The sequence below is a fragment of the Xenopus tropicalis genome, chromosome 9 (genome assembly GCF_000004195.4).
Source record: "Xenopus tropicalis strain Nigerian chromosome 9, UCB_Xtro_10.0, whole genome shotgun sequence".
Taxonomy (NCBI): Eukaryota; Metazoa; Chordata; class Amphibia; order Anura; family Pipidae; genus Xenopus; species Xenopus tropicalis.
In genome coordinates, this window is record NC_030685.2 from 69,966,212 (window position 1) to 69,992,946 (window position 26,735).

At 35.6% G+C, this 26,735-nt stretch overlaps 1 protein-coding gene across 4 annotated transcripts in view; it reads left to right on the plus strand.

Moving 5' to 3' along the window:
• The window catches only part of scn1a (sodium channel, voltage gated, type I alpha subunit), a 138,631-nt gene that overhangs the window by 89,898 nt on the left and 21,998 nt on the right, over nt 1-26,735 (plus strand). For 2 of the 4 annotated variants that reach the window (XM_012971277.3, XM_031892942.1), the window contains exons 11-20: nt 496-789; nt 1,708-2,088; nt 4,159-4,291; nt 4,557-4,795; nt 5,764-5,937; nt 6,174-6,530; nt 8,193-8,672; nt 19,631-19,766; nt 22,461-22,615; nt 23,299-23,472. In XM_012971277.3, the coding sequence (XP_012826731.2) occupies nt 496-789; nt 1,708-2,088; nt 4,159-4,291; nt 4,557-4,795; nt 5,764-5,937; nt 6,174-6,530; nt 8,193-8,672; nt 19,631-19,766; nt 22,461-22,615; nt 23,299-23,472 (2,523 nt within the window). The remainder of the gene's footprint in view (nt 1-495; nt 790-1,707; nt 2,089-4,158; nt 4,292-4,556; nt 4,796-5,763; nt 5,938-6,173; nt 6,531-8,192; nt 8,673-19,630; nt 19,767-22,460; nt 22,616-23,298; nt 23,473-26,735) is intronic. The other 2 variants (XM_031892943.1, XM_031892944.1) reach the window with 1 other exon arrangement.

The window sequence follows — 26,735 nt, forward strand, 5'->3', positions numbered from 1 at the left end:
TGATATACAGTATCAATTAGAATTAAAGGGGGTTGTAAATCCTATCATAATGCTGTCCCTCTGTGCCCCCTAGCTTTGCTATAGAAGTTGTTGAAAACAGAATTATATATTCACCACTGAGCATTCTACTGATCAAAAACTTCATTATAAGTGTAAGAGAAATGACCAATGAGAAAGTGTCAGGTATCTTGCTCTTATTTTACATATAAAAATAATAATTATTATTACACGGGCCGCCAGTTGGACAGGGCTGATCTAGAACATAATTGTGCCTTTGCCTCTCACAAATTAATAGCATGCGATGTGCAGCAGATGCATCATTAAAAGTTGCTCCATAAGGTCATTTCTGTATATGGGAATGACGAAAATAGGAATTTTTATCAGCACATTATAGTTCCACAGTATACTTTAACCAAAGAATTCAGTTTTGTTAAATGTGAATGATACTCCTTTACAAATGAAAAACTCAATTGACTCTGTTTTGACAACTTACAGGCGGCAGCTGTAGCAGCATTAAACATGTCTAGAGAGTACAGCGAAGACGGTGGATTTGGACCCCTCTCCGAAAGCTCCTCCGAGGCCTCAAAATTAAGCTCAAAAAGTGCCAAAGACAGAAGAAACAGGAAAAAGAAAAGAAAACAAAAAGAACTTGGTGAAGAATATGAAAAGGGGGATGACGAGAAGTTTCCAAAGTCTGAATCAGAAACAAGCATCAAAAGGAAAGGGTTCCGTTTCTCTATAGAAGGAAACCGGCTGACTTATGAAAATAAGTTTTCTTCCCCACACCAGGTACCATTTGAAACATACACATAAATCGTGCACCCTGTCTTCACCCTTATGATCTCAACAGGGAAAAAAATAAGACAAAAATAGCACATAAAGGATATTTTGCCTATAGAGCCACCTGTTTCTTTTAGGTGGAGCCTTCCATAGCTAGACACATGGAAAATCTGATAGAGGAATAAGTTTACCTGATGTTTTAGAATAAAATTGATAAAAAAATTGAGATTGTCCTTTTTCCATCATTCTAGAAAATCATGGCAAAAGAATGTGATATTGATAGTTTTTAGAATTCAAAGTGTAAACTTTTTAAGATTTATCAGTTTAAAAAAAGAATCTCAAAAATTCAAATGAGCCATTTGGGCAGCTAAAAACTGGCAAGCTTCTATGGAAGTCAGTGGGAGGTGTATTTTCAACATTTAAATGATTTTATTGTTGAGTGTATTCAGGGATTATGTAAAAATTATGCAATTTCCGTTACAATAACGTTTTTTCCATAAATTGCCACAATCACATTTTTCCTTTAATGTGCTAGTGATTATTATTGTAAAAAAAACAATTGAGTTAAATCGAGATTTTTTTTGCACCAAATTTTGTAAAAGCTCAAATTCAAAAATGAATTAAAAATAAAAATTAATAGATCTGGCTCTTAATCTGCTAGACCAAAGTCAAGGAAGAAAGCAAAAATAATCTAACAACCAGAGGTCAGGGCAAGAAAGTACATGCAAAGATTAGATTTAGGTGGGGCAGTCATTGGAAAGAACATGGAGCTAGATCCACCAGTCTTTTGCACTATCCCTGGAGAGTTGGGGCTAAAGTAGTGTTGAGCAATATTACTTAAAGACTATATTTTTCAATAAATTAATTTTTATATTGATTCATGTGATTCAAGTTGAATTGTTTACTAATTGTGGGTTTCCTTTACAGTCACTGTTGAGCATCCGAGGATCTTTGTTCTCACCAAGGCGAAACAGCAGAGCAAGCTTGTTCAGTTTTAGAAATCGAGCAAAGGATGTAGGTTCAGAAAATGACTTTGCAGATGATGAGCACAGCACATTTGAGGACAATGAGAGCCGAAGGGGCTCTTTGTTTGTTCCAAACAGACATGGAGAACGAAGGAACAGTAATATAAGTCAAGTCAGTAAGTCATCCAAGACCATGACAGTGCTTCCAGCAAATGGGAAGATGCACAGCACGGTGGATTGCAATGGAGTGGTCTCTCTACTTGGTGGCCCGTCTGTTCCGACTTCTCCCGTGGGATTGCTTCTGCCAGAGGTGATAGTAGATAAGCCAGCTTCTGATGACAATGTAAGGAAGTTTTAAATAGTAGAGGCATGGTGATGATGTATTAAAAGACCAAATACTATTTCTACAGAACTGGATCGTGGCAAAAAGTAATGGTTGGCCTTTATAAAAATATACATACAAAGCTCTCATCTTGTAGTGATATGGCATTGTAGGCACATTGTGGTTAGAGTTGAAGAGCCAGAGGTGGAACATCACTGTTTTAATGCAGAAAATAAACAGTAATTTTAATACATTTGAATCAAAATGCACACATAGCATAACAATAATGTTATAGGGAAATGGGTGTGGCCATTTGTGTCATTCCCTTTAATGAAGTCTTTAATGTAGTGTCTTAGTACTTTTAATTCCGATCTTCAGAACTTTGAAGAAGAAAGTGCAGGGAGTTGTACATATTGATAGCTTGGTTCGTTTATATACAACATATCCTAGAGTCCACCTTATTTAGTTTGTTTTAGGTCCTTTAGATAACTGTGGACAAGCACAGGCACAACCAGCCACTATAAGTAGAAGTGACTATGATCCACAGTATCTGTTAATTATTATACATACCAATTGATGTTGTTTGCTTAATACCTTTCATTTTTTGCAGCTTTGTGCTACCATTTACATGTCATTTATTGTGTTTTGTTGTCCTGTCTGTTATGTCTAAACAAACTGTACAAATGTCAGATAAACCTCATTCCACAATAAGTTTCTATGTATTGCCGTAGTGTAAGTGTTAGAATGCTGTACTGATCTTTTATTAGCTATGTCACATTTCCCAGATAATCAAAGGCCACAATAACCAAAATGTCTTGTCCTTCATTCAACTCCTACCTTCTCTGCCATTACAACTACTTTGCTCCAATGCTTTTTTCTCTCTTGTTAACTCTTATTATTCTGTCATAGAAGGAAAAGCTTACAACTTACCTTGATCTCTTGCTTTCTGATTATATCTTCTCTATCTTTACTTTTTCTCTTCTCTTGTTCCCTTGGTTTTCCTTTTGCCTCTCTCTCATCATCTTCATATTAATGAGAAGGAGCACCAATATTGCTCTATACAAACATTGCTGAACCATTATTCCTGTAATATGTAGGTATAAGATATCATTGATAGTTAAGGCATGCAGGCAGCTGCTGTCCAGTCACATCATAGTAGAATATTTAGTAAAATAGTTTAATAAGACTTTATTCCAGCTCTCCACAACCTTTATCTCACATTATAAAAGATTCTCTTTCAGTGAACCCACACTGCCCCTGTATACAGTCAGCTACAGCTAAATATCACTAACGTTTAATTTAGGCAAGTCCTAAATCCATTAAATTCTCCCTTCATTAGATAGGCAAGAATCTCACTATAGAATCCATTTGCACCGATGGGGTGGCATTACGCGGCACCGCAATTTGCCGAAGTCGCCGAAGTTTTCTCTCAAGGCGACTTCGGCGACTTTGGCAAATCACAGGGCTGCATATGCCATCCCATTACATTGTAGCCAGTGGGATGGCATTGCGGGGAGATTAGTCACCCGCGACAACTGAGATTTGTCGCGGCAAAATTAATCTTCCCGTGTGTCTCGGCCCTAAAGTGTAGGCAGCTTACTTTGAGATACTTTTATGTAAGGTGTATTTTTTAATCTGTTGTCCTTCTACACATATACTCAAGGTGCAGGCTTTATAAGAAAATCTTATATTTTCAGTGAGGGGAACCATATTTAGTACTTTTTATAATTCCAGTAGAACATTAACTTGGCTACAAGTATAATTTATTTAGAGAAATTTAACACTTAGGAGAGCGATCTGCTGAGAGATATATTGGTAGCAATATATGTTTACATTTATTTGTGCATACATCTGCTGACATTATGTTTTCCTTTGCTTGTTTGAATGATTCTCTCCATTCCCAATGTCTGTCTCATGCCTGCATCTGTACATAATTTCCCCAATGATAAACAACATCATTGGTTTATTATAAACAGGATGGCTGGTAGAGGACAGTGGCATTCACTTAGCAATTAGGTTTACAGGAATTAGCAAATTAGTAACATTTAGTTTAGAGACGTGACATGTAACAGATTTTTTTTCTCTCCATAGGGCACAACTACAGAGACAGAAATCCGAAAAAGAAAGTCAAGTTGTTACCAAGTTCCCATGGATCTGCTAGAAGACCCGACAGCTAGACAAAGAGCTCTGAGTGTTGCCAGTATTTTGACCAACACAGTAGAAGGTACAAGCCTTTTAGTTTCGATATAATAACTCCAGGTTAATCCAGGTGTTACAAAACCACAACCCACATTCTACAAGACTACAAGATCAGCTGATAAAGGATGTGGTGGAATCTGTAGTGTCACAATATCTGAATTTTCAAAGTTTCTTTTATTTATGTCATAAACCATTATGGGAATATAAGTGCAATTCAGAGAATGGCATCTTTCCACATTTGCAAAGTCAACATTAACAGTGGTTTGTGCTGTCTAATTGTACCTTTACAGAACTTGAAGAGTCCAGACAGAAATGCCCCCCATGCTGGTATAAATTTGCAAACACTTTTCTTATTTGGGACTGCTGCGAAAATTGGCTTACGGTAAAGCACATTGTGAAATTAATTGTGATGGACCCATTCGTTGACCTAGCAATTACCATCTGCATTGTTTTAAATACATTGTTTATGGCCATGGAACATTACCCGATGACCAAGGAATTCAATGATGTTCTGTCTATAGGAAACTTGGTAAGTGAACAAATACCGTAACTTTTTGATTTATTTATATACAATTTTAAAACATTTTTTGGCTTTAGGACAACTATCTAACCCAAACAGCTATATGGAATTCCACGTCACAACATTCACCAAGTCTTCGACAACATGCACCTGCATGCCTGTGTTTATTGTTTGTTTATTTCTCTTTGACTGTCTGTGGTTGGCCAAAAACTTGCAAAAGATTGAGTTCCTGAACTCAATCAGTTTCTCTGCCATTGATTGCTCTGGCTTACTGCCAAACCTGGTCATGAAGAAAAATCATGTGTTTTAATGCCATTCTGCAGCCAACCAGAGTAATCTATTGCTGAAAAATAGATTGAGTTCAGGAATTCACTAATTTTTTCCTTTATTCATTTGCCTGACCACAGATCAGTGAATAGTGAAAAATATGCCTCTGTGTGACAATGCAAGCTTTTTGCATTGAAAAAAAGATTATGGTTATTATCGTTTTCCAAACTTAAATTTTGGAGATCTCGCAAACGAAATTTTTTTTTTTAAAAATCAGCAGCTAAAAGCTGCCAAGCTATTTGAAATTTTGAATTTTTGAAAAATATTTAAAAAAAATGTGACTTTTTTTTTAAATATGCTCACAATCGAAAAAATATGCATTGACATTAATAGAAAATTAAAAATTCTCAAAAGACATCAACTAATAAATGGTCATTAAAAAACTGGCAACAACCCCTTGGCAACTAAAAGTGTAATTTAATGACACATAAACACATAAAATCCATTATTATATTGTATACTGTACATAATGATGTACTTACCGTACTTAAAAACTCTTTCCAATCTCCCTTTAAGCTGAGGTTTGTGTACATAGTTCTTCAATCCATAGACAAACGGGTGTCTCGTGTAGTAAATTAATGTAGCCTGCTGTTATCTCGTTGGGGGCACTTCAGGGTACAGTACTTTGACATGTTTCTATTTTATTCTAGGTTTTTACAGGAATCTTTACAGCTGAAATGGTTTTTAAGCTCATCGCCCTAGATCCATATTATTATTTTCAAGAGGGCTGGAACATATTCGATGGCATAATTGTCAGCCTTAGTTTAATGGAGTTGGGCCTTGCCAACGTGGAAGGGCTTTCAGTACTTCGATCATTCCGACTGGTAAGGACAAAGCCGAGGGCAGCAGAGATAGCAGCATTGACATTCAGATAGTTAGTCCATTTTATTAATTATTAAACTGCAGAGTAAATAAATTAGCATTTGCATTCTGCAGCTATAACTGGTTAGATTCTTTCTGAAGAAACATAATAGAACATGTGTTGGGATAAAAACTTCCACATGCGCAGAAAACCATACCAGTGGTATCAGTCATAACTTTTTACTGTCTTGTGTTCCAGCTCCGTGTGTTTAAGTTGGCAAAATCCTGGCCTACACTGAACATGCTGATAAAGATCATTGGCAATTCTGTAGGCGCTTTGGGGAACCTGACTCTGGTGTTGGCCATCATCGTCTTTATTTTTGCCGTGGTTGGGATGCAGCTGTTTGGTAAAAGTTACAAGGAATGTGTCTGCAAAATTGCAGAAAACTGTGAGCTTCCTCGCTGGCATATGAACGACTTCTTCCACTCCTTCCTTATTGTGTTCCGAGTTTTGTGTGGGGAATGGATTGAAACCATGTGGGATTGTATGGAAGTTGCAGGACAATCTATGTGCCTCCTTGTATTTATGCTGGTGATGGTTATTGGAAACTTAGTGGTAAGTAGTGAAGGTCAGATTTATACCTTTATACCAACTGCTTATGACATCCAAACAAATGCTTGGTTTTTAAGGTCAGTGTATGTAGCAATTGAAAAGCACATTGGAGAAATGAAGAACACAAAAAGTTACATTAAGTTAAGAACAAAAGGCATTAACATATAGAATACGTAGACCAATTGAAAAATATTGTCACATCCTTTAGTAGTCCTAGTGCATAAATAAAGTTATAGGGGCACATTTACTTACCCACGAATGGGCCGAATGCGTCCGATTGCGTTTTTTTCGTAATGATCGGTATTTGGCGATTTTTCGGAAAATTATCGCGACTTTTTCGTTGCCATTCCGAATGTTGCGCAAAATCTGGCGATTTTTTCGTAGCGTTAAAACTTGCGCGAAAAGTCGCGCCTTTTTCGTAGCCATTCCGAAAGTTGCGCAAAATGTTGCGATTTTTTCGTAGCGTTTGGATTCATTCAAGCTTCAGTATGGTGACTTTCCTTGGGCCGGGTTGGAGCTGCAGAGTGCCATTGAGCCCTATGGGAGACTTTCCTTGGGCCAGGTTGGAGCTGCAGGGTGCCATTGAGTCCTATGGGAGACTTTCCTTGGGCCGGGTTGGAGCTGCAGAGTGCCATTGAGTCCTATGGGAGACTTTCCTTGGGCCAGGTTGGAGCTGCAGAGTGCCATTGAGCCCTATGGGAGACTTTCCTTGGGCCGGGTTGGAGCTGCAGAGTGCCATTGAGTCCTATGGGAGACTTTCCTTGGGCCAGGTTGGAGCTGCAGAGTGCCATTGAGCCCTATGGGAGACTTTCCTTGGGCCAGGTTGGAGCTGCAGGGTGCCATTGAGTCCTATGGGAGACTTTCCTTGGGCCAGGTTGGAGCTGCAGAGTGCCATTGAGTCCTATGGGAGGCTTCCAAAATCATGCTAAGTCTGAAAGTTTCGCCCGCCGCTTACGAGCGCTCAATATGAAAAAGTCGCGACAAGATACGAGCGAATCGTAATGGCTACGAAAAACTCGCGTTTTTTCGCGAAAATCGTATTGGTAACGAAAAAGTCGCGACAATTTCCGAAAAGTCGTAAAGGCGCCGAAAAAATCGCAAAAAATACGAAAAAGTCGCAAAATGTTCGTTTTCCAATCGGAATTTTTACAATTCGGATTCGAATTCGTGTCTTAGTAAATCAGCCCCATAGTGTTGTTAGTATAGGTTTCATGGTCTACTCATATTGTTTATTGCTGAATATCTTCTCAAAATGTACATACATCAATACATCAGTCTATGGTACTGGGAGTTGCGCGAGGGTTACATAAAAATAACTTTCTTTGATTCTTGGTGTATGCACGAGATCCAAATATCAATAAGAATGATAATGAAATTCAAACACATTCAGTTATAGTGTTTATAGACCCTGTAGGTCAGAAGTGTTACAGCCCTTTAGTTGTGTAGTAATACAGTTTATCTATGGATTCCCTATGTGAAACTAAACCCCTTTGCCCACGAGTTATTCCTTTTTGTAGAGATAAAAAAAAGATTTGTTTTTTTTTCTCGTCATTTATATAACATTTATTTTCCCATAACAATGCTAAATATAACTTTTCAAGGCTAAGGGGATCATGGGCTGTGTGTAAGAGATGTAAAACACTCATCATTCTATGCACTGCACAGGTTTTGAATTTGTTCCTGGCCTTGCTTCTGAGCTCCTTTAGCTCAGACAACCTCACAGCCACAGATGATGACAACGAAATGAACAATCTCCAGATTGCTGTGGGAAGGATTCAAAGGGGAATAGATTATGTCAAAAAAACAATTCGAGAATGCATCCAGAAAGCTTTTGTTAAGAAGCAAAAAGGTCTAGATGAAATCAAACCACTGGAGGAACTTCACAACAAAAGGGAAAGCTGCTTATTCAACCATAACGCAGTCGAAATAAATAAAGTCCTTGATTATCACAAAGGAGACAATGGGACAACTAGTGGAGTAGGCAGCAGTGTTGAGAAGTACATTATCGATGAGAACGATTATATGTCATTTATACACAACCCTAGCCTAACCGTAACGGTGCCCATAGCGGTTGGGGAATCGGATTTCGAGAATCTGAATACAGAAGACTTCAGCAGTGAGTCTGACCTGGAAGAAAGTAAAGAGGTATGCTTTGTTGTCAACTTTTTCCGTGTCTTGTATTTCTTCTGACGGTTTCTTCAGGTATGCAACATTCTTTAAATTGTATATATATTTGGATTTACATCAAATTCTCAAACCAGTTTATTGGAATTTGTTTTTGATTAGACTGTAAGTAACAGTGCAATTATTCTACTACTGGTGATTTACTTGAATAGTATTATGTACAGCACAGAGAACAACTAAAGAGAGGTGCCAACTATATTAAACTCAGAAGTTACTATCCTATAGTGCTTTGTGCTTTATACCCCCAAAACACCACACATACTGTCTAGCACCACCCAAAGATAGTTTACATTGTTCTGTATAGGTGGGATTATCTTGTTCATACCAAGCAAAATGGGATTATAGCACTTGGATGGTGCTTTCAGAGCCAAGAGAGGAGAGGCCACAATATGCGTGATGTACAGTTCTCTGAATTAAAAAAATAACACATTTTAATGAATTATCAAATGAGTTCAAACCTATTGACTTGACTCTTGGTTAATAATAATATAACAAGAATTCTAGATATTTCGGTCTCATTTATGTTTTTGGCTTTATTATATGTAAACAATCAGGCACTATTTATTTCTCTATTGTATTTCTTTCAATTTTACACATTGTTCTTTTCTGCTTGCCGAGGGATATTCTGATAGAAATGAATGTGATAACGCAGGCATCAGTAAGCTGCCCAGACATTAGTAAGGAGTCTACAAAGGATCAGCATTTATTATGGTAAAAGTGTGTAGAAGCAACTCCTGGCATTATCCATAATATGTATATAGTTATATATTTTATAATCCCCTAATCACCATCCCTATTATATTATCAAGGTTATTAGGGCTAAAGGAGGGGACCATAAAGGTAGTAGCAGAGAATAAAAGATCAATGGAGTGTTATATGGTGTTGAAAATGCAAGCTTTTAAACAGAAGCTAGAGAAATATAATGGGAAAAACTTTAGTGAATCTTTTAACACTGGCAAAAGTGTTAGCTCCCAAACTTACTATTGATCAGAGACTGAGGTTCTCCATATTCTGTAAGGTATTCCTGGGATGTGTTTTAGTATGAACCTTCAACCCTTCACCTGTCATGCACTGTAGGTTATAGATGTTAGTGATGCGTACATCTGCCAATTTCTGACTGGTCAACTGGAATGGAGCACAAGGTATTATTGTCATCCAAACACTTGGCACATTATGATTGGCTGGACAGAACTGGTAGACAGTGATGGCATCCAGGAAACAAAGAGTGATAGAGGTTGTCTAGTTAGATGGTGGTTCTATCATATCGGAGAACTAGCCATTTATATGAAGCTGAAGAGCATTTAAGTGTAGATTAAAAAAACATTATTCTTTCCCTGAAGTCAGCGCCATTCTAAATGTTCAGCAGTATAATATGCTTTACATTTCATTTACTTCTGCCTTTATGTTAATTACCACAAGAATTTTCTGACTATACACCAATCTGCAAGATAATGTAGCTCTCCGGACATGGACTATGTGTGAGTTAGAATTTGCCCTTACAATTAATTAAAAAGAAAAATAATGTATAATAATCTTGCTAGCAGAATCGGAAGCAGACAGTTTGAGTTTTAAATTTGTCATTTGGACTATAAACCTATGAATTAAAAAAATTCAGTGGAAATATCAGATTTGTCAATACCACCTCTGCTCAACTTTCCTGTGAGCAGAGGACTAGTTGCTCGACCACAGTAATGGAGGTTGAGAATGTTCTATTCTCAGTGTTTATCCATATGTGTGAATTTGTACAATATTTTGTTCTGGTATCTCCTCAAGATCAAGACTAAGGGGCCGATTTACTAATCCACAAACGGATCGAAAGCGTCCGAATGCGTTTTTTTTTTCGTAATGATCGGTATTTTGCGATTTTTTCGTCGCCGTCGCGACTTTTTCGTAGCCGTTACGACTTGTGCGAATTGTCGCAACTTTTTCGTAGTCGCAAAAAAATCGGAAAGATTTGGCCGCCGTTTACTAGCACTCAATATGAAAAAGTTGCGACAATTTGCGCAAGTCATAACGGCTACAAAAAAGTCAATTCAATTCACGCAAGTCGTAACGGCTACGAAAAAGTCACTACAATTCGTGCAAGTCGTAACGGCTACGAAAAAGTTTCGACAATTAACAAAAAAGTTGCGAAGGCGACGAAAAAATCGCAAAAAATTCGAAAAAGTCGCAAAATGTTTGTTTCCAATCCGATTTTTTCCCATTCAGGATTGGGATTCGTGGATTAGTAAATCAGCCCCTTATAGTTTTTATTCCATATCCATGAAACACATTTTCTAAAATTATTTAACTACCTCAAACTTCTACAATACATAAAGTTTTAATTTGATGTACTCTTTGGTCACTAAACATCAAAAAACCCCAATCCACTCAAATGTGCCAGAGAGATATACAGGACTGAAAAAAGAATACTTTTCTTTCCAGTAAATCTCCTAATCTGCCTAATAGAAGAAGTGTATCCATTTGATAAGCATTAAGTCGGAGAATGCCTACATGCCTCTTATTATCTTCACACATTTCCCCTAGTTTTCATGTTTAAATGAAGGACATACACCCTATATACTTCTCCTTTGTAAAGGAGTTAAACTGTGTCCTTCAAAGTTAAACCTTAGACTGCTGTTGCCATTGTAAAGCCTAGCATCAATATAAATCACATTCACACAGGGAAAGAAAATGGATAATGGAAATATCAAACCTGCACGAGTTATGCAAAATTTGCTCTTGGCTCCTACAGGGCAACTCAGTTGTTAAACATATTTATCCTTGAGCAGCCAAGCGCAAAACATAACTTTGTCAAAAATGAATGGTTAGACAACGAATGTGAGCATGGATAGTGGATAAAACAGCTAACAATACAAATACAAAAATAAAAATTATAACGAAGTAACAGAGAAAAAAGTGTTTAAATCTGCACAATAAATATATATAAAGTATAGCTTCCTTCTAAGCAGTGAGGTATTCTAAACTTGGATAAACTCAAACCACAAAACCAGAAATATACATACATATCGGTGTTACTGATGCCTAAGTTTGAAACCGTTGATTTCTCTATCGGTGGGAACCCCTCAATTCATACAAAAGAACTCTCCGGTTAAACAGAGGAGATGATTGGGTGTAATTTTGGTAGCTCTACAGAATTTTCTTTGAATGGAACGCGTTCCGCAGCTTGTTGTACAGTATGCAGTTCGTGACTCCATACTTAATCTTCCCTTTGGCAGAATGACTCATAGAACAAAAATATGGTCACAGAAATTGATGATAAAAATAGAATACCCCTGCCATTTTTAACTTTTAATATTATTGCAGGGTTAAGCAGACCACACACATATCTAACTATTTCAACCAGCTGTTTTCATAGATCAAAATTGGCAGGACATCAATCCATGTTTGTGTGCCTTTGTGTGATTGTTATGAAGCCCTCACTCTAAAGCGATAATATCATAGTTACTGGTTATTATATAGCAGGATACAAATAATGTATTGGGTCATCATTTAACCTGCAGCAGGACTGGGTTTGCTCTAATATGGTTCAAAGGGAATTTTTTTTTTGACTTTCTGTTTAGAAACAGGAGAAATAAAGACAATAAAGTGTTGACTATTGTAATAACATTTTCTGTGGAATGAGTTGAGATTTTACTATATCCAATAATGTGTGTAAATTTCATAAATGTATCTATAAAAAGGATCTCATAATATTATAGATCTAAGTTAAAATGTCATCTTAATTTCTTTGTCTCTGTATTATATGAATTGATAAAATGCCTTCTATACAGCAAGTAGTGGATAAGATCATCTTTCCATTCGGAGAACAAGACTAATAAAATGACACCCTATAAACTTCACAAAAAGCCACTGTTTAACCCGAGATTTCTCTTTTAATCAATAGATAGATAAATGTAGACTCTCCATCGCTACTCTCAGGCATCAATGATACTGGGATACAGCATTATTGTTTTTTGACAAAGGCATTTCTTATCATGCTACAACTGAATTGATTATGAGATGGAATTCATTTTCAAAAAAAGTCATCAATTGTTGGCAATTCCTGTTCTTGACTATATATAAATACATCTCTGCCTTCCAACCTACCATTAGTAAAATAATCACAAATCTGTTTTGTTACATTGACTGTTTTGTTTGGCTTGGTAAGAAAGTTAATGGAAAAACTGACATGTTTAATCTCAAAGAGGAAAGTTAGGGATATTGTTAATGTGACTTTCTTTTGCTTGCCCTTTTTACTTCTCGCAGGGGTAAAATCAAGCAGGAGCAATCAAGGATGCAGCTCTGGTGCTTTTTAACAAGGCAGAGCAACGTGTCACCACATTTCCTAAGGTTAACCCAAATAATATCTGATTACAATAAATATTGATTGGCTTGCATGCAACTCAGCTATGTCCCTTGCCTGTCCATTGCAATCCAAAATTAAACATGCACAGCTAATAGGCTTAGACGGAGTCTCGTGACTCACATCACAGCATGGTCTGAAAAGATTGGCAATGGCAATATTAACACATTTTGTTTTCATGACCCAGGTTCTTAAGTTATTCTCAGAAATGTATTGGTTTTTATTTGCTTTTGTTAAAAGTTCTTCCTCTGCAGTTAATGCATGCTCTAAAACTATATTGCTTCTAAAATCATGAGTTTAAACAGGGGAAAAGAGCATGCATCATCCTTATTGCAACAAATTTATATATATTTGACTGTAAATTAAACTGGTAAAGAACTCCTAGGACTTGCAGAATACAGTAAACTCTCAGAAAGGAATTTATTAGCGAGTATGTTGAAGTAGAACAATTTACACTTCCATAATGTAAGCAACTGGTCAATATGGTTAAGGGTGATAACATTTAACGTGTTTTTTAATCCCGCTTGTAAGGAGAAATGAGTATTTCCTCAGATGATTAGCATTAGGCAATCTATTTGCAATAATATTAGCAATGTTTGGAAAATGTTGGCTTGTTCAAGCAGACATTATTCTTGTATAATATTACAATTCATATACATTTGTTTGATCTTAAATAACCATACCTTTCTTTATTGTTATATGTTTTACTTTCCTTAAAATATTCACTAGATTATATTCATATCAACATTTACTTGGAATAGGGTACATAGGGCGTGATTTATCAACGTTCGAGTTTGGGAGATTCAATTTGGGTGTTTTAGCTCAACAACTCAAACAATTCGAATTATGGCTCAAAAACTCAAATGTCTGATATTTATTTATTAGTGATGGGTAAAATAATAATTCCACAGGCATGGATTTGCGGCAAATTTCTGTGTTTCACCATTAGCGTATTCTTTCGTGAAATGGGCAACAAAATTCGACGCAGAGAAAAAAAATTTTATCGCCCATGTCAAAAAAATTTCCCCGTGTCAAAACAATAGTCACCTGAATCAAAAAAATTAGTCGCCTGCATCTAAAAAAATTGTTGCCCACGTAAAAAAATTGACGCACACAAGAATTTTTTTTTGGCGTGCAATTTTTTTGCCATTTCGCAAAATTTTTAAAAGATTTGTGAGTTTTTCAGGGAAGCGAAATGGGACAGATTCGCTCATCACTATTATTCATATCTGAAAACTCGAATGTAAAGCATCAAAATTTTAAAGTTTGCAGGTTTATATAGAAGTCAATGGAAGTTGTCCTAGGTAAAGTCAAGCTATATTTTCAATTGGAGATTTTCGAGTTTTTTTCAAGTTACATAGTTACATAGGGTTGAAAAAAGACCAGAGTGCATCAAGTTCAACCCATCCAAGTAAACCTAGCACACACAAACCCATACTTACCAATCTATACATTCACATACATAAACTATATATACAACCACTAGTACTAACTATAGATATTAGTATCACAATAGCCTTGGATATTCTGATTGTTCAAGTTTGTAAATTTGCAAATTCTAGATATTCGAGTTTATTATTAAAACAAGTTTTCCTTATTAATAAATAAGCAATCATTCGAAATGTGAGTTTATTTGAAATAGAACAACAATCTCGACTTCACAAACTCAAAAATTGATAAATAAACCCATTAGTCTGCTTACTCTTAAAGTTTTAATGGAAATTAATTTTTTGGGGGGTCAGGTTAAATGTGGAGGGTTACGGCTCCACTGTACATATGTATTGTAAAATCTATGTGTTGGGCTTAGAAAACTAGGTTTGGGTCCTCCACGTTGAAGCCACAGCATAGCCAAGAGGCAAATAGTTACTTTTAAAAGTAAATAAAATAACAGTGACTATAAATAAGCAATTTTCAAACTGGCGATTAAGCTAGAATAATATGAAAACTAACTAAGAAAGTTGTAGTTACCAAATTACATTACATTGTAGTTTGTACAGTCAAAAACATTATTGGCACATTATTTCACACCATCATTTTCCATAGATGGAGTGTTTCCCATACATAAAGGCTGCCATGGTTCCCATAATAAAGGCTGCCAAGGTGCAAAGCATTTTGTTGTGAAGAGTGCAACAATCAAATGTATTCATGTACTATGGCCTTGCAGCTTGTTGTTTGGGCAAACTGCAGTTGCAGTTGCAAAAGAACTTGCACCATTACCTTTGATCATTTGTAAAAAGACCTAAGGTGTTAGGTTAATTAGGTTAGTTAATAAGACCTAAGATTGGTTTTCCACACCATGTGCCAAATCACCTTTTTGCTGTACTGCAATTCCAAGGGAGCATCTATGGAAAAATACTCTAAGATGACCTTATTTTATTTAACATAGCTCCTCTTCAGTAATCCATAATGAAACTTGCATATTAAAATATTTGAAACCCTTAACATTTTGGATGTGGATAGAAATGGGTGGCACTTTAGGTTAGATTTACTACTGTTTACTATAGTAACATAATGGGTGCTATGGTGGCTTAGCAAAGACGTCTGCTCTGCAGTGCTAGGGACCTGAGTTTGATACCAAGCTTCTCCCCGTGTCTGGGTGGGTTTTGTCCGCATACTCCAGTATGCTATATAAAGAAAGGATAATAATACTTTATTCTGTATATTTTTTATTGAATAAAAAAAGGAAATCAGAAAAGGCCTTGACTTTATCATCATGCAAGAAACAAGAGGAGTGTAGTAAACCTTCTCAGTCAGATATTTGATGTAAACCTGACTCTACTAATCAATGACTATTTATATACTACAATATATATTGGCTGAATAGTTAAAAACATTTAATTATGTAAATCTTTACTAGTTCTTGTCTAGAAACAGGGATTTTAACACATGAACTCCCTAGTGTTCCACAGAAGTCTGAAAGATGCGGAGATGTATCTCTTACATTTGTTGTAATATTTGGAAGAAAATATGAAAGCTGGAAGTTGTTGTAATTTCTATACCAATAAGATACTTTATGATCTCTTTAATCTACTGCATGTAGAATAAAATAACCTTGGTCTCTGGGGTTTAGCTTGGGAGACTGATTGAGTTTTTTAGTTCCACCATCAGGTGCCACCACCGCTATCAACTATACACAGTGCCTGCAATAAGAGTTTGGGACAGTAAATAGCTACAAAATAATTCTATAGTTGAATGACTATGGTAGATATAATGTATAGATGACTGTATTTTAATGTTTTTGTCAAATTTAAATTCAATTTACATTGTGTCCTGTTCATTTCGTAGCAAACTTTACTGTGATATTATTTTTAGAGGTACCATTAATGGTTCACCTGTAAGATTTGAAAAAAACACAACTTTTATCTTGTTTAAGTGCTATAACAACAGGAAATCCTTTCTGTAATTAAAAAAATATGCTATGGATATATTGGTAAAAGCATATTGTATTATTTATAAGGATTGTTCTTTGAAAGTGTATCATACGTCTTTCCTGTGGAAAAGTTCATAGACAAGGACCTAAGGTACAATAGGAAAACTATGGCTAAACGGTGACTTAAGAGCAAGTAGCTGTATATAAAAGATTATAACTAACATACATAAGTATCCTAATATAGCAACAGATATATGTACAAGACTATATATATAGTAGTGAATAGCATACCCCTATTGTAAAATATAAGGATATTATAAGAGCCAAGACAGTCCAAAAGAAAATCAGCACAGTCCAGATGCCCTGAGCCACAACTAGGGGAGTGAAACCAACTATATGGATAGCGAGCATGTACTCAATGAGCAGTCTTCCAAACAGGCATGCAAAAAACATGTAGAATTGAATTTATCTACGTGAAGATGTTGATATTATAATCACACAGGAAAACCACAAGCCTAAAAGGAAAAATGTGATGGCCAAGTGTTTTTTTCACAGGTCATGGAACTCCGAAATTACATAAGTAAGCACCAATTATAACTGAAGACATTACTAAGCACTATATTGTTGCAAAATGCAAGAATCCATGCAACAACGAGCAGCAATAGCACTGTAATACTACATTGTAGGGCTCACTGGCTGCTACACCTGTTCAAATATATCAGGGTATCTTTCTCATATGCAGAAACATTCAGCATAAATAGTGGTGACTTAAATTAATTGAATGCATCTCTGGAGAGTTTGACGTGTAGCAAAATGATCTTTTATAGCAGCTTCTTTTTATTTAGCTATGGTTTTCCTTTGCTTACCTATACTATATCTCTGTTGGGAATTACAACCTTGACTAGAAAATTTTAGACTGCTTCAAATTTATTGGCACTTCTTCACCCCCCATTTAACAAACTGCTTGGCAGATGATGCTTTGTAGCTGGGAAACATTGATATATCTCTCTTTTTAAAGCAAAAATCACAGATACTACATATTGATAAAATGCACTGTATGTTTTTGTATCTAATCATGGTGAAGTTATTTTATCATTTCATCTTTTTTGTCACACATTATTCCAGACCTTTATGGTTTTTGCATTTTATCTTTATTATTGTGACAAGCATTGCTTTGCTGAAGCATTGTGGCAGAATCTGTATTCATATGGGAATGATGCAAGTATAGAGAGCAAATTGTACTGAAAAACATTCTTTATGAGGATTCGGTTTCTGACTGCAAATGTGTTCACTTTCCAATTGGACATTCAGCAATCTAGCTGATAACCGGGAGCATTTATAGCTTAATAAAATGTCACGTAAAATCTTTAAGCTCTGTGCCAAGTACACAACCAAGTACTGGGAACAGAAGTAGAAATTTGATATTGAAGATGCCAAGATGCATCTTTTACCCCAGGATGAAAAATTGGACACTATTAAAATTAAAAGTAATATTGGTATTAAACAGCTTAAGATCTGATATCCTATTGGGGAAGTGAAATAAATGTTGAGTTCTCATAGTTCAAAAGATCAATGTCCTCATTTTAAAGGGGTAGTTCACCTTTAAATTAACCATTAGCAATTGAGCAATAGTTTTTTGCCTGCTGGGGTCAGTGACCCCCCTCCCTCATTTGAAAGATGCAATGAGGTAGAAGAGGAAGTCAAATAACTAACCATAGTTGCTAGGAATAGGACATACTATAACATGCTAAAAGTTAGCTTATAGTTAACCACCTCTTTAATTATTACCTCCAAAGACTATAGTTAAGGGTACAGTTATAGTTTAAGCTACATGGATAGATAGATAGATAGATAGATAGATGATAGATAGATGATAGATTGATAGATAGATAGATAGATAGATAGATAGATATTGATAGATAGACAGACAGATAGATAGGTAGATGATAGATAGATGATAGATTGATAGACAGACAGACAGATAGACAGACAGACAGATAGATAGATGATAGACAGATAGATAGATAGATTGATAGATAGATGATAGATAGATAGATAGATAGATAGATAAATAGATAGATAGATGATAGATAGATAGATAGATAGATAGATAGATAGATAGATAGATGATAGATAGATAGATAGATAGATAGATAGATGATAGATAGATAGATAGATAGATAGATAGATAGATTTTTGACCACATTCTTATCAGCCACATAACCAGTACCATGAACTAGCATGCCCCTGCAATGATTAGCCCTTTGATATTAAATCAATAAAAAAACAAATCTATTGTATAATTCACAAACCAACACTATTTCTACTTTTTGATAGGATTTGTAACAACAATTGTGATTTACAACTTTATATGCTTTCATCATTCCATATGTACATTTGCTCTTATTCAGTGCAACCATCAACAATGTTATACATTACACAGTATTAACATTATGCCAGGTTAGAGAATGCTGATTTGGAATGCTAACAGTTAAACTACTGTGATGTAGATGGCTACTCATACTTATTCCAGGTTACACATTCCTGTTTTGAATCCCTCACCTTTCCCAGGCCTTTTTTGATTGATTACAATTGAGAGCGACTCTCAGCGACAATGAAACAAAAACATTACCGAAGCAACGGAAATTCAAAATGGCAATTGAATATGAATGAGTATGAGTAACAAAGAAGCAAGTAGTTTGAAAATGCACAGCAAACATTATGGGTGCATTGACATATATTGAATGCATTTGCTTGTTAATTGATGTACTTTATTAGCTTTTAACGTGAATATGCAATTTGTATATGTATTTTAATGAGCAATGGTGATAATGAGGTAGGGGTAGTGAGACATTTAGGTACAACAGACTTGTTATGCCAAAGTAGGTATGTAATAGCACTTTTGCCAGTTTTATTATTGTCTTTTCTACTTGTATTCATTGTAATAGTTATTAAAAAGAGCAGTATGCTTAGGAGGTTGTCCGGGATTTGAAGGACCAACAATAGAATATCTAAATTTTCTTTTAGGAAAAGGAAGTATTAGCAACTGGTGTCAGATAAAAAAATTGTGAAGAAAAAAAAAATCAGATATAAAATATGAAGTAGTGTTAGGTGCCAGCAGAGATCTTCTAGAAGCCTTGTCACCAGCTCCTTGGATCCTGTGTAAAACAACTGTAAAATAATTTAATGGGGTTTTCTTTACAGAAGCTAAATATGACCAGTTCATCTGAAGGCAGCACTGTTGATATCAGGCCACCAGGGGTAGTGGCGGAAGGAGAGGGGGAACCAATAGATATAGAATCTGAGGAAGCTCTGGAACCAGATGCCTGTTTTACAGAAGGTGAGTGGGTGAAAATTGCTCATTAAAGCCTGCGTGAGGCTGTTATTTGGCAGTTAGCCTACAGAACAGATTATGTAATGTTATGAACTTTAAGCCTTCGTGTAAATCCCAAAAAGCACACATGTTGTTCAAATACATGTATTGATTTTATAAAACTTAAAGAAAAAAAAAAAAATCACCAATTTTATGCAATGGTTATGCAATCTGCCACTTCTAATGATTCATTTGTTCACGTGCAGCAAAATATTGCACATTAGCTATGAAAGAAAAGGAAACAGGATAGATATACAGTGATTTTATGCCTTTAAAGGAGTAGTTTACCTTTAAAATAAACTGTGCTATGCTATAGACAAAAGTGTGTTCAAGTGTATAATTAAGACTGCTACCTGGTTGGTAAACTTTAATTATGTTAGTGACAAGGTACAGGTATGGGATCCATTATCCGGAAACCCGATATCCAGAAAGCTCCGAATTTTGGAAAGCCTGTTTCCCATAGACTCCATTTTAATCAAATAATTCAGATTTTTAAAATTGATTTCCTTTTTCTTTGTAAAAATACAACAGTACAGGTATAGGACCTGTTATCCAGAATGCTCGGGACCAAGGGTATTCCGTATAAGGGGTCTTTCCATAATTTGGATCTCCATACCTTAAGTCTACTAAAAAATCAATAAATCATTAATTAAACCCAATAGGATTGTTCTGCCCCCCCAATAAGGATTATTTATATCTTAGTTGGGATAAATTACAGGTACTGTTTTATTATTACAGAGAAAAAGGAAATCAGTTTTAAAATTCTGAATTATTTGATTAAAATGGAGTCTATAGGAGATGGCCTTTCTGTAATTCGGAGATTTCTGGATAACGGGTTTCCGGATAAGGGATCCCATACCTGTACTTTGTATTTGACTCCCAACTAAGATATAATTAATCCTTACTGGATGCAAAATAATTGTATTGAGTTTTATTGATTTTTTTAGTAGACTTAAGGTATGAAGATCCAAATTACGGAAAGACCCCTTATCCGGAATACCATTGGTCCCGAGCATTCTGGATAATGGGTCCTATACCTTTAAAGTTTGGAAGTCTGCATACAAAAACATCGAAAATTCAAATGAAACAAGGGGGTTGATTTACTAATCCACGAATCCGAATCCCGAATGGGAAAAAATCGTTTCGTATTTTTTGTGATTTTTACATCGCCGCTGCGGCTTTTTCGTGAATTGTCGCAACTTTTTCGTAGCCGTTACGACTTGCACGAATTGTTGCGACTTTTTCATATTGAGCGCTAGTAAACGGCAGGAAAACCTTTCGATTTTTTCGCGATGGCTACGAAAAAGTCCCGACAATTCGCGCAAGCCGTAACGGCTACGAAAAAGTCTTGACAATTTACGAAAAAGTCGCGACGGCGACGAAAAAAAATCGCAAAATACCGATCATTACGAAAAAAATGCATTTGGACGCTTTCGATCGTTCGTGGATTAGTAAATCGGTGCCAAGGTGTCAACTAAAACCAATCGGTGGTATATTTTCAACACTCAAGCTATTTTATTTTTTTACATTTTAAAAAATTATTGAAACAATGCAAATTACTTAATGATTCAAGCTTTTTTGTAAACCTGCTAGTGGAAAAGTACTAAGTTTTAAAAAGACTTATATAGATCAATATACCAGCCTCTTAAAATGTACCTGTATTTTTGGTATCCAAGGTCATTGACCCTGACAATCAGACAGTTTCAGGCTACAAATAAAAAATGTAAGATCTATTTAAAAGTTCCCTAAAATGGGTATATCTATAAAATTATTTTTATTTATCCAAATCTCAAGAATTCTAAAGAGTTGCTTTACTATCCAAGTCTATGAGAATCTCGGCAATGCAAGAATATTTTTTTCATGGTTAAAAAAAACCTCAATAATGACAAATGGTTTATATATATAGACAGGATATATTTTATGATATTTTTTTCATGTGGAATAATCCAAGACAAATTGAGAACATTTTCCAATTTCAATTTTGATTCCCTTTTGGTGTGAATTTCAATATTCCACCTGTTACTAAGGAACAAATTAAATTAATACCCATGGATTTCATGAGTTGCCAAGTATTTCATGAATAAGTCCAAGGGACACATTTACTAACCCACGAACGGGCCGAATGCGTCCGATTGCGTTTTTTTCGTAATGATCGGTAATTTTGTGATTTTTTTCGGCGTCTTTACGATTTTTGCGTAAAAACGCGAGTTTTTCGGCGTCTTTGCGCAACTTTCGTAAAGATGCCGAAAAACTCGCATTTTTACGCAAAAATCGTAAAGAAGCCAAAAAACTCGCGTTTTTACGCAAAAATCTTAAAGACGCCGAAAAAATCGCAAAAAATACGAAAAAGTCGCAAAATGTTCATTTCCAATCGAAATTTTTCCAATTCGGATTCGAAATCGCGTCTTAGTAAATCAGCCCCCAAGTATGTCAAATAAAAATCTTCCTTAGTGAAAGCAATTGTAATGATAGATTGTAGCTTTTTAGACTATGCAGAATTTTTTCAGCAGGTCCCTTTTTACCTTTTGTATCGATTATCAGTTGATATTTTTATGTAATGTGCAATGTACACACTTATTATTGTACATCACTATGGAATATGTTGGCACTTTATAAATATGTTATAAAAATAATACCTTTTTTTGTAATGACATTCTGCAGGATGTGTCAAGAGATTTCCAATTTGTTATGTCAATATTGAGGAAAACAAAGGGAAGCTATGGTGGACATTTAGGAAAACCTGCTATACCATTGTTGAACATAACTGGTTTGAAACCTTTATTATCTTTATGATTCTTCTCAGCAGTGGCGCTCTGGTAAGTTGATATTACAAAAATAAAGTCTTGTCAAATTACATAATAATTCTAGATTAGGAATAGAAAATTTGCCCAAGAGCAGTTACCCATATCAGCCTGCTAGCTTTTATCTTTCACTTATTGGTTACTTTGTGTTACTGCAGTGGAGTGGAGTTTAGTTCTTGCACCATAGTTACATAGGGTTGAAAAAAGACCAAAGTCCATCAAGTTCAACCCTTCCAAGTAAACCCAGCACACACAACCTATACTTACCTATCTATACACTCACATACATAAACCATATATACAAACTGTAGATAATAGTATCACAATAGCCTTGGATACTATGCTTGTTCAAGAACTCATCCAGGCCCCTTTTATAGGCATTAACAGAATCTGCCATCACAACATCACTAGGAAGGGTATTCCCCAACCTCACTGTCCTCATTATGTTATATTTTTCGTCCAACTGTTGACATTATCAAATTTTAAAAATCATGAAAGTCCAGCCAAAAGATATTCTTTGCTGCCTTAGTTATTCTTGAAACTATAGACGGGAGACTGATTTGTAAACATTTTCAATGACTTGTAATCTTTTTAGTAGCCCAGGTAGGCTATGCGGAAATGTTGAGCTTTTACAAAGGTTGGCTTGAACCCAAATAATCTGTAAAGCACTAGTCAAAATGGTTATTTTCATGCTACAGGCCTTTGAAGACATCTACATTGAACAACGAAAAACAATTAAGACTATGTTGGAATATGCAGATAAAGTCTTCACCTACATATTCATCCTAGAAATGCTTTTGAAATGGGTGGCGTATGGTTTTGTGAAATATTTCACCAATGCCTGGTGCTGGCTGGACTTCCTGATTGTTGATGTAGGTATTCTTTTACATTTCCTTTCAATACAAATACTTTTATTCATAAATGATTTAATGTCACCATGTTGCACAATCAGATATAAGAGTTTTCAAATGTTTACATTATTTTTGCATTATAAAGTACTTGATATGTGAGCTTATTTATAAAAAAAAGACATAAAAATTCAAAAATTTAGTTGCTTAAAAACATAAAAAAACTCAAATGCTGTGAAATCACATTCTACCCTTAATTTTTTATGAGTTTCAAATAGAAAACTAAAATTGAAAAATAGCTAAAATTTTAAAAATACAACTCTCATTGACTTCTACATGAATTTACCGGCTTTTAAATTGTGAATTTTGCCATTTGAGTTTTTGCACTTAATAAATCTTGAAAATTTGACTTTTAGAAGCATAAATTTGTGATTTTTGTCGCGAAAGACTAGAATTGCAGTAAAAATGTATATTTCAATAAACCTGCCCCATAGTTTGTGGTAACATCATATGATGTTCCGAGGTTGGTGTCCAGAGGGCAAATATTTGATCTTGCTGTCTAGGTGATTTTTTAAACGGATCTATACTAATATTAACACAGGATTCCAAAATGTTCATGCTAGCTGAGCTACTTTCTGAAATTGGTAAAGTACATAAAAAAAACTCAAATTATCAGGAAATAATTATGCATTGTTAACTGGCTGAATTTGGGGAATTTTCATTTATACAGGTATGGGATTCCTTATCAGGAAACCTGTTATCTAGAAAGCTCCAAATTACGGAAAGCCTGTCTGCCTTAGACTCCATTTTAATCAAATAATTTAGAATTTTAAAACTGATTCCCCTTTCTCTGTAATAATAAAACAGTACCTGTACTTGATCCCAACTAAGATATAATTACCCCTTATTGGGGGCAGAACAGCCCTATTGGGTTTATTTAATGGTTAAATGATTCCCTTTTCTCTGTAATAATAAAACAGTACCTGTACTTGATCCTAACTAAGATATAATTACCCCTTATTGGGGGCAGAACAGTCCTATTGGGTTTATTTAATGGTTAAATGATTCCCTTTTCTCTGTAATAATAAAACAGTACCTGTACTTGATCCCAACTAAGATATAATTACCCCTTATTGGGGGCAGAACAGTCCTATTGGGTTTATTTAATGGTTAAATGATTCCCTTTTCTCTGTAATAATAAAACAGTACCTGTACTTGATCCCAACTAAGATATAATTACCCCTTATTGGGGCAGAACAGCCCTATTGGGTTTATTTAATGGTTAAATGATTCCCTTTTCTCTGTAATAATAAAACAGAACCTGTACTTGATCCCAACTAAGATATAATTACCCCTTATTGGGGCAGAACAGCCCTATTGGGTTTATTTAATGGTTAAATGATTCCCTTTTCTCTGTAATAATAAAACAGTACCTGTACTTGATCCCAACTAAGATATAATTACCCCTTATTGGGGCAGAACAGCCCTATTGGGTTTATTTAATGGTTAAATGATTCCCTTTTCTCTGTAATAATAAAACAGTACCTGTACTTGATCCCAACTAAGATATAAATAATCCTTATTGGATGCAAAACAATCCTATTGGGTTTAATTCATGTTTTATTGATTTTTTAGTAGACTTAAGGTATGGAGATTCAAATTACGGAAAAACCCCTTATCCGGAATACCCTTGGTCCCGAGCATTCTGGATAACAGGTCCTATACCTGTATTGCTAATTTGCTGTATATGCTCACAGAATAACATCTTGCTATGTCTTTGAATAAGAGGTTAATAAAAAGCACAGCAGGGTGTTGTTCTGCCAAGTGAGAAGATCAAATAAATACTCCTCTTTCCTAAGATTACAGGCAGTCCGCCTTAGCTTCAACCTGGTATAACACTGAGAACACCAGAGGTAACCTATTTTATCCAAATATTTGTACCAGATACAAGTAACAAGACTGTACCCTTTAGTGCTTACTCAAAAAGCACTTGTGTCTGAGGCCTGGATGTGCTATGCACCTCCACGTAAAGAGCATCAATAGCGACTCCTCTGCACCCAATGTCCATTGGCACTACCTAGCCTGCACAACAGTAATGGGAAAGTAGAGTGGACGCCTACATGCCCCTCCCACCTGCTCATCAGGCAGCATTGTATATATGGGAGAAGTGCAGATCCCTGTAGAAAAGTATTAACGGCATAGTGGCTTGTGGCAGTTTTTTGCACTTTGCACCCTCCTCAAACATACCCTTTTATATCTCCTTACTATAACCGTAGTATGGATTGCTAAGAATTCAGATTTTTTTTTTTTTTTAAAATTGTCGAATCTAACCTTTTACTAACTAGCAAAAGTAATGATTTAATCATAATTTGCTTTCTTGTTTCCCAGGAAAAAGTGACAAGATTTAGTGGAATAAAACCTTTATTAATATGGTTCAGTATGCAATATTTATATGAAAATATGACTTTTAACTTTGGATCTTATTGTTTTTCTATAATTCAATGCATTTCAATTTTGAACAAGTCTACAACTAATCCTGGTAGGCTGATGGCGTATGCCCATCCCCACTGATAAATGGCGAAATGCACTGACCGCTGATAGCTGGATATTGCTGCAAATTTTGACCTAAGGGGTAATCACAAATGCCAATGTGCCATAAGCCCAGAAAGATCTCTTTTTAACATTGCTACACTGTAATACAGGGGTGGCCACACTTTCTTCGTCCGCGATCGACCGGGGAATGCGGAAGTGTGGCGTGAATGCGTGCGTATGCGACGCAGCATATATACGCATTCACACAGCACTTCCGCATGCCTGGCTTCATCGCGGTCCACCAGAAATTCACAGGGGATCGATTGGTGGACCGCGATCGTATTGGCCACCCCTGCTGTAATACATTCATAATTACACAGGAAAAAAGTAGGGATGCACCAAATCCATAGTTTTTGATTCAGCCAATTACTAAACTGAATTTTAACCCTAATTTGCACATGTAAATGAAGAAGAAAACATTGAAAAGTGCAGAAAATGCTGGGATTCAGCCAGATCTTAAACTGAATCCTGATTAAGTGCATCCCTTGAAAAAAAACAATGTTTTGCATTCAGTTTTTGGCTTATTTTATTAGCAGGAAATAAAACATTCTTTACTAATGCTGAGTGGGAAGTCTGCACTTTCACTCTTAAGGTGGTCACACACACCGATGGTCTCACGAAAGATCATTAAATCTGCCACTAACGTTCAGGGCTGAAATGGCAGAAAAGGAGGTAGAAACAATAGGATTTCTACC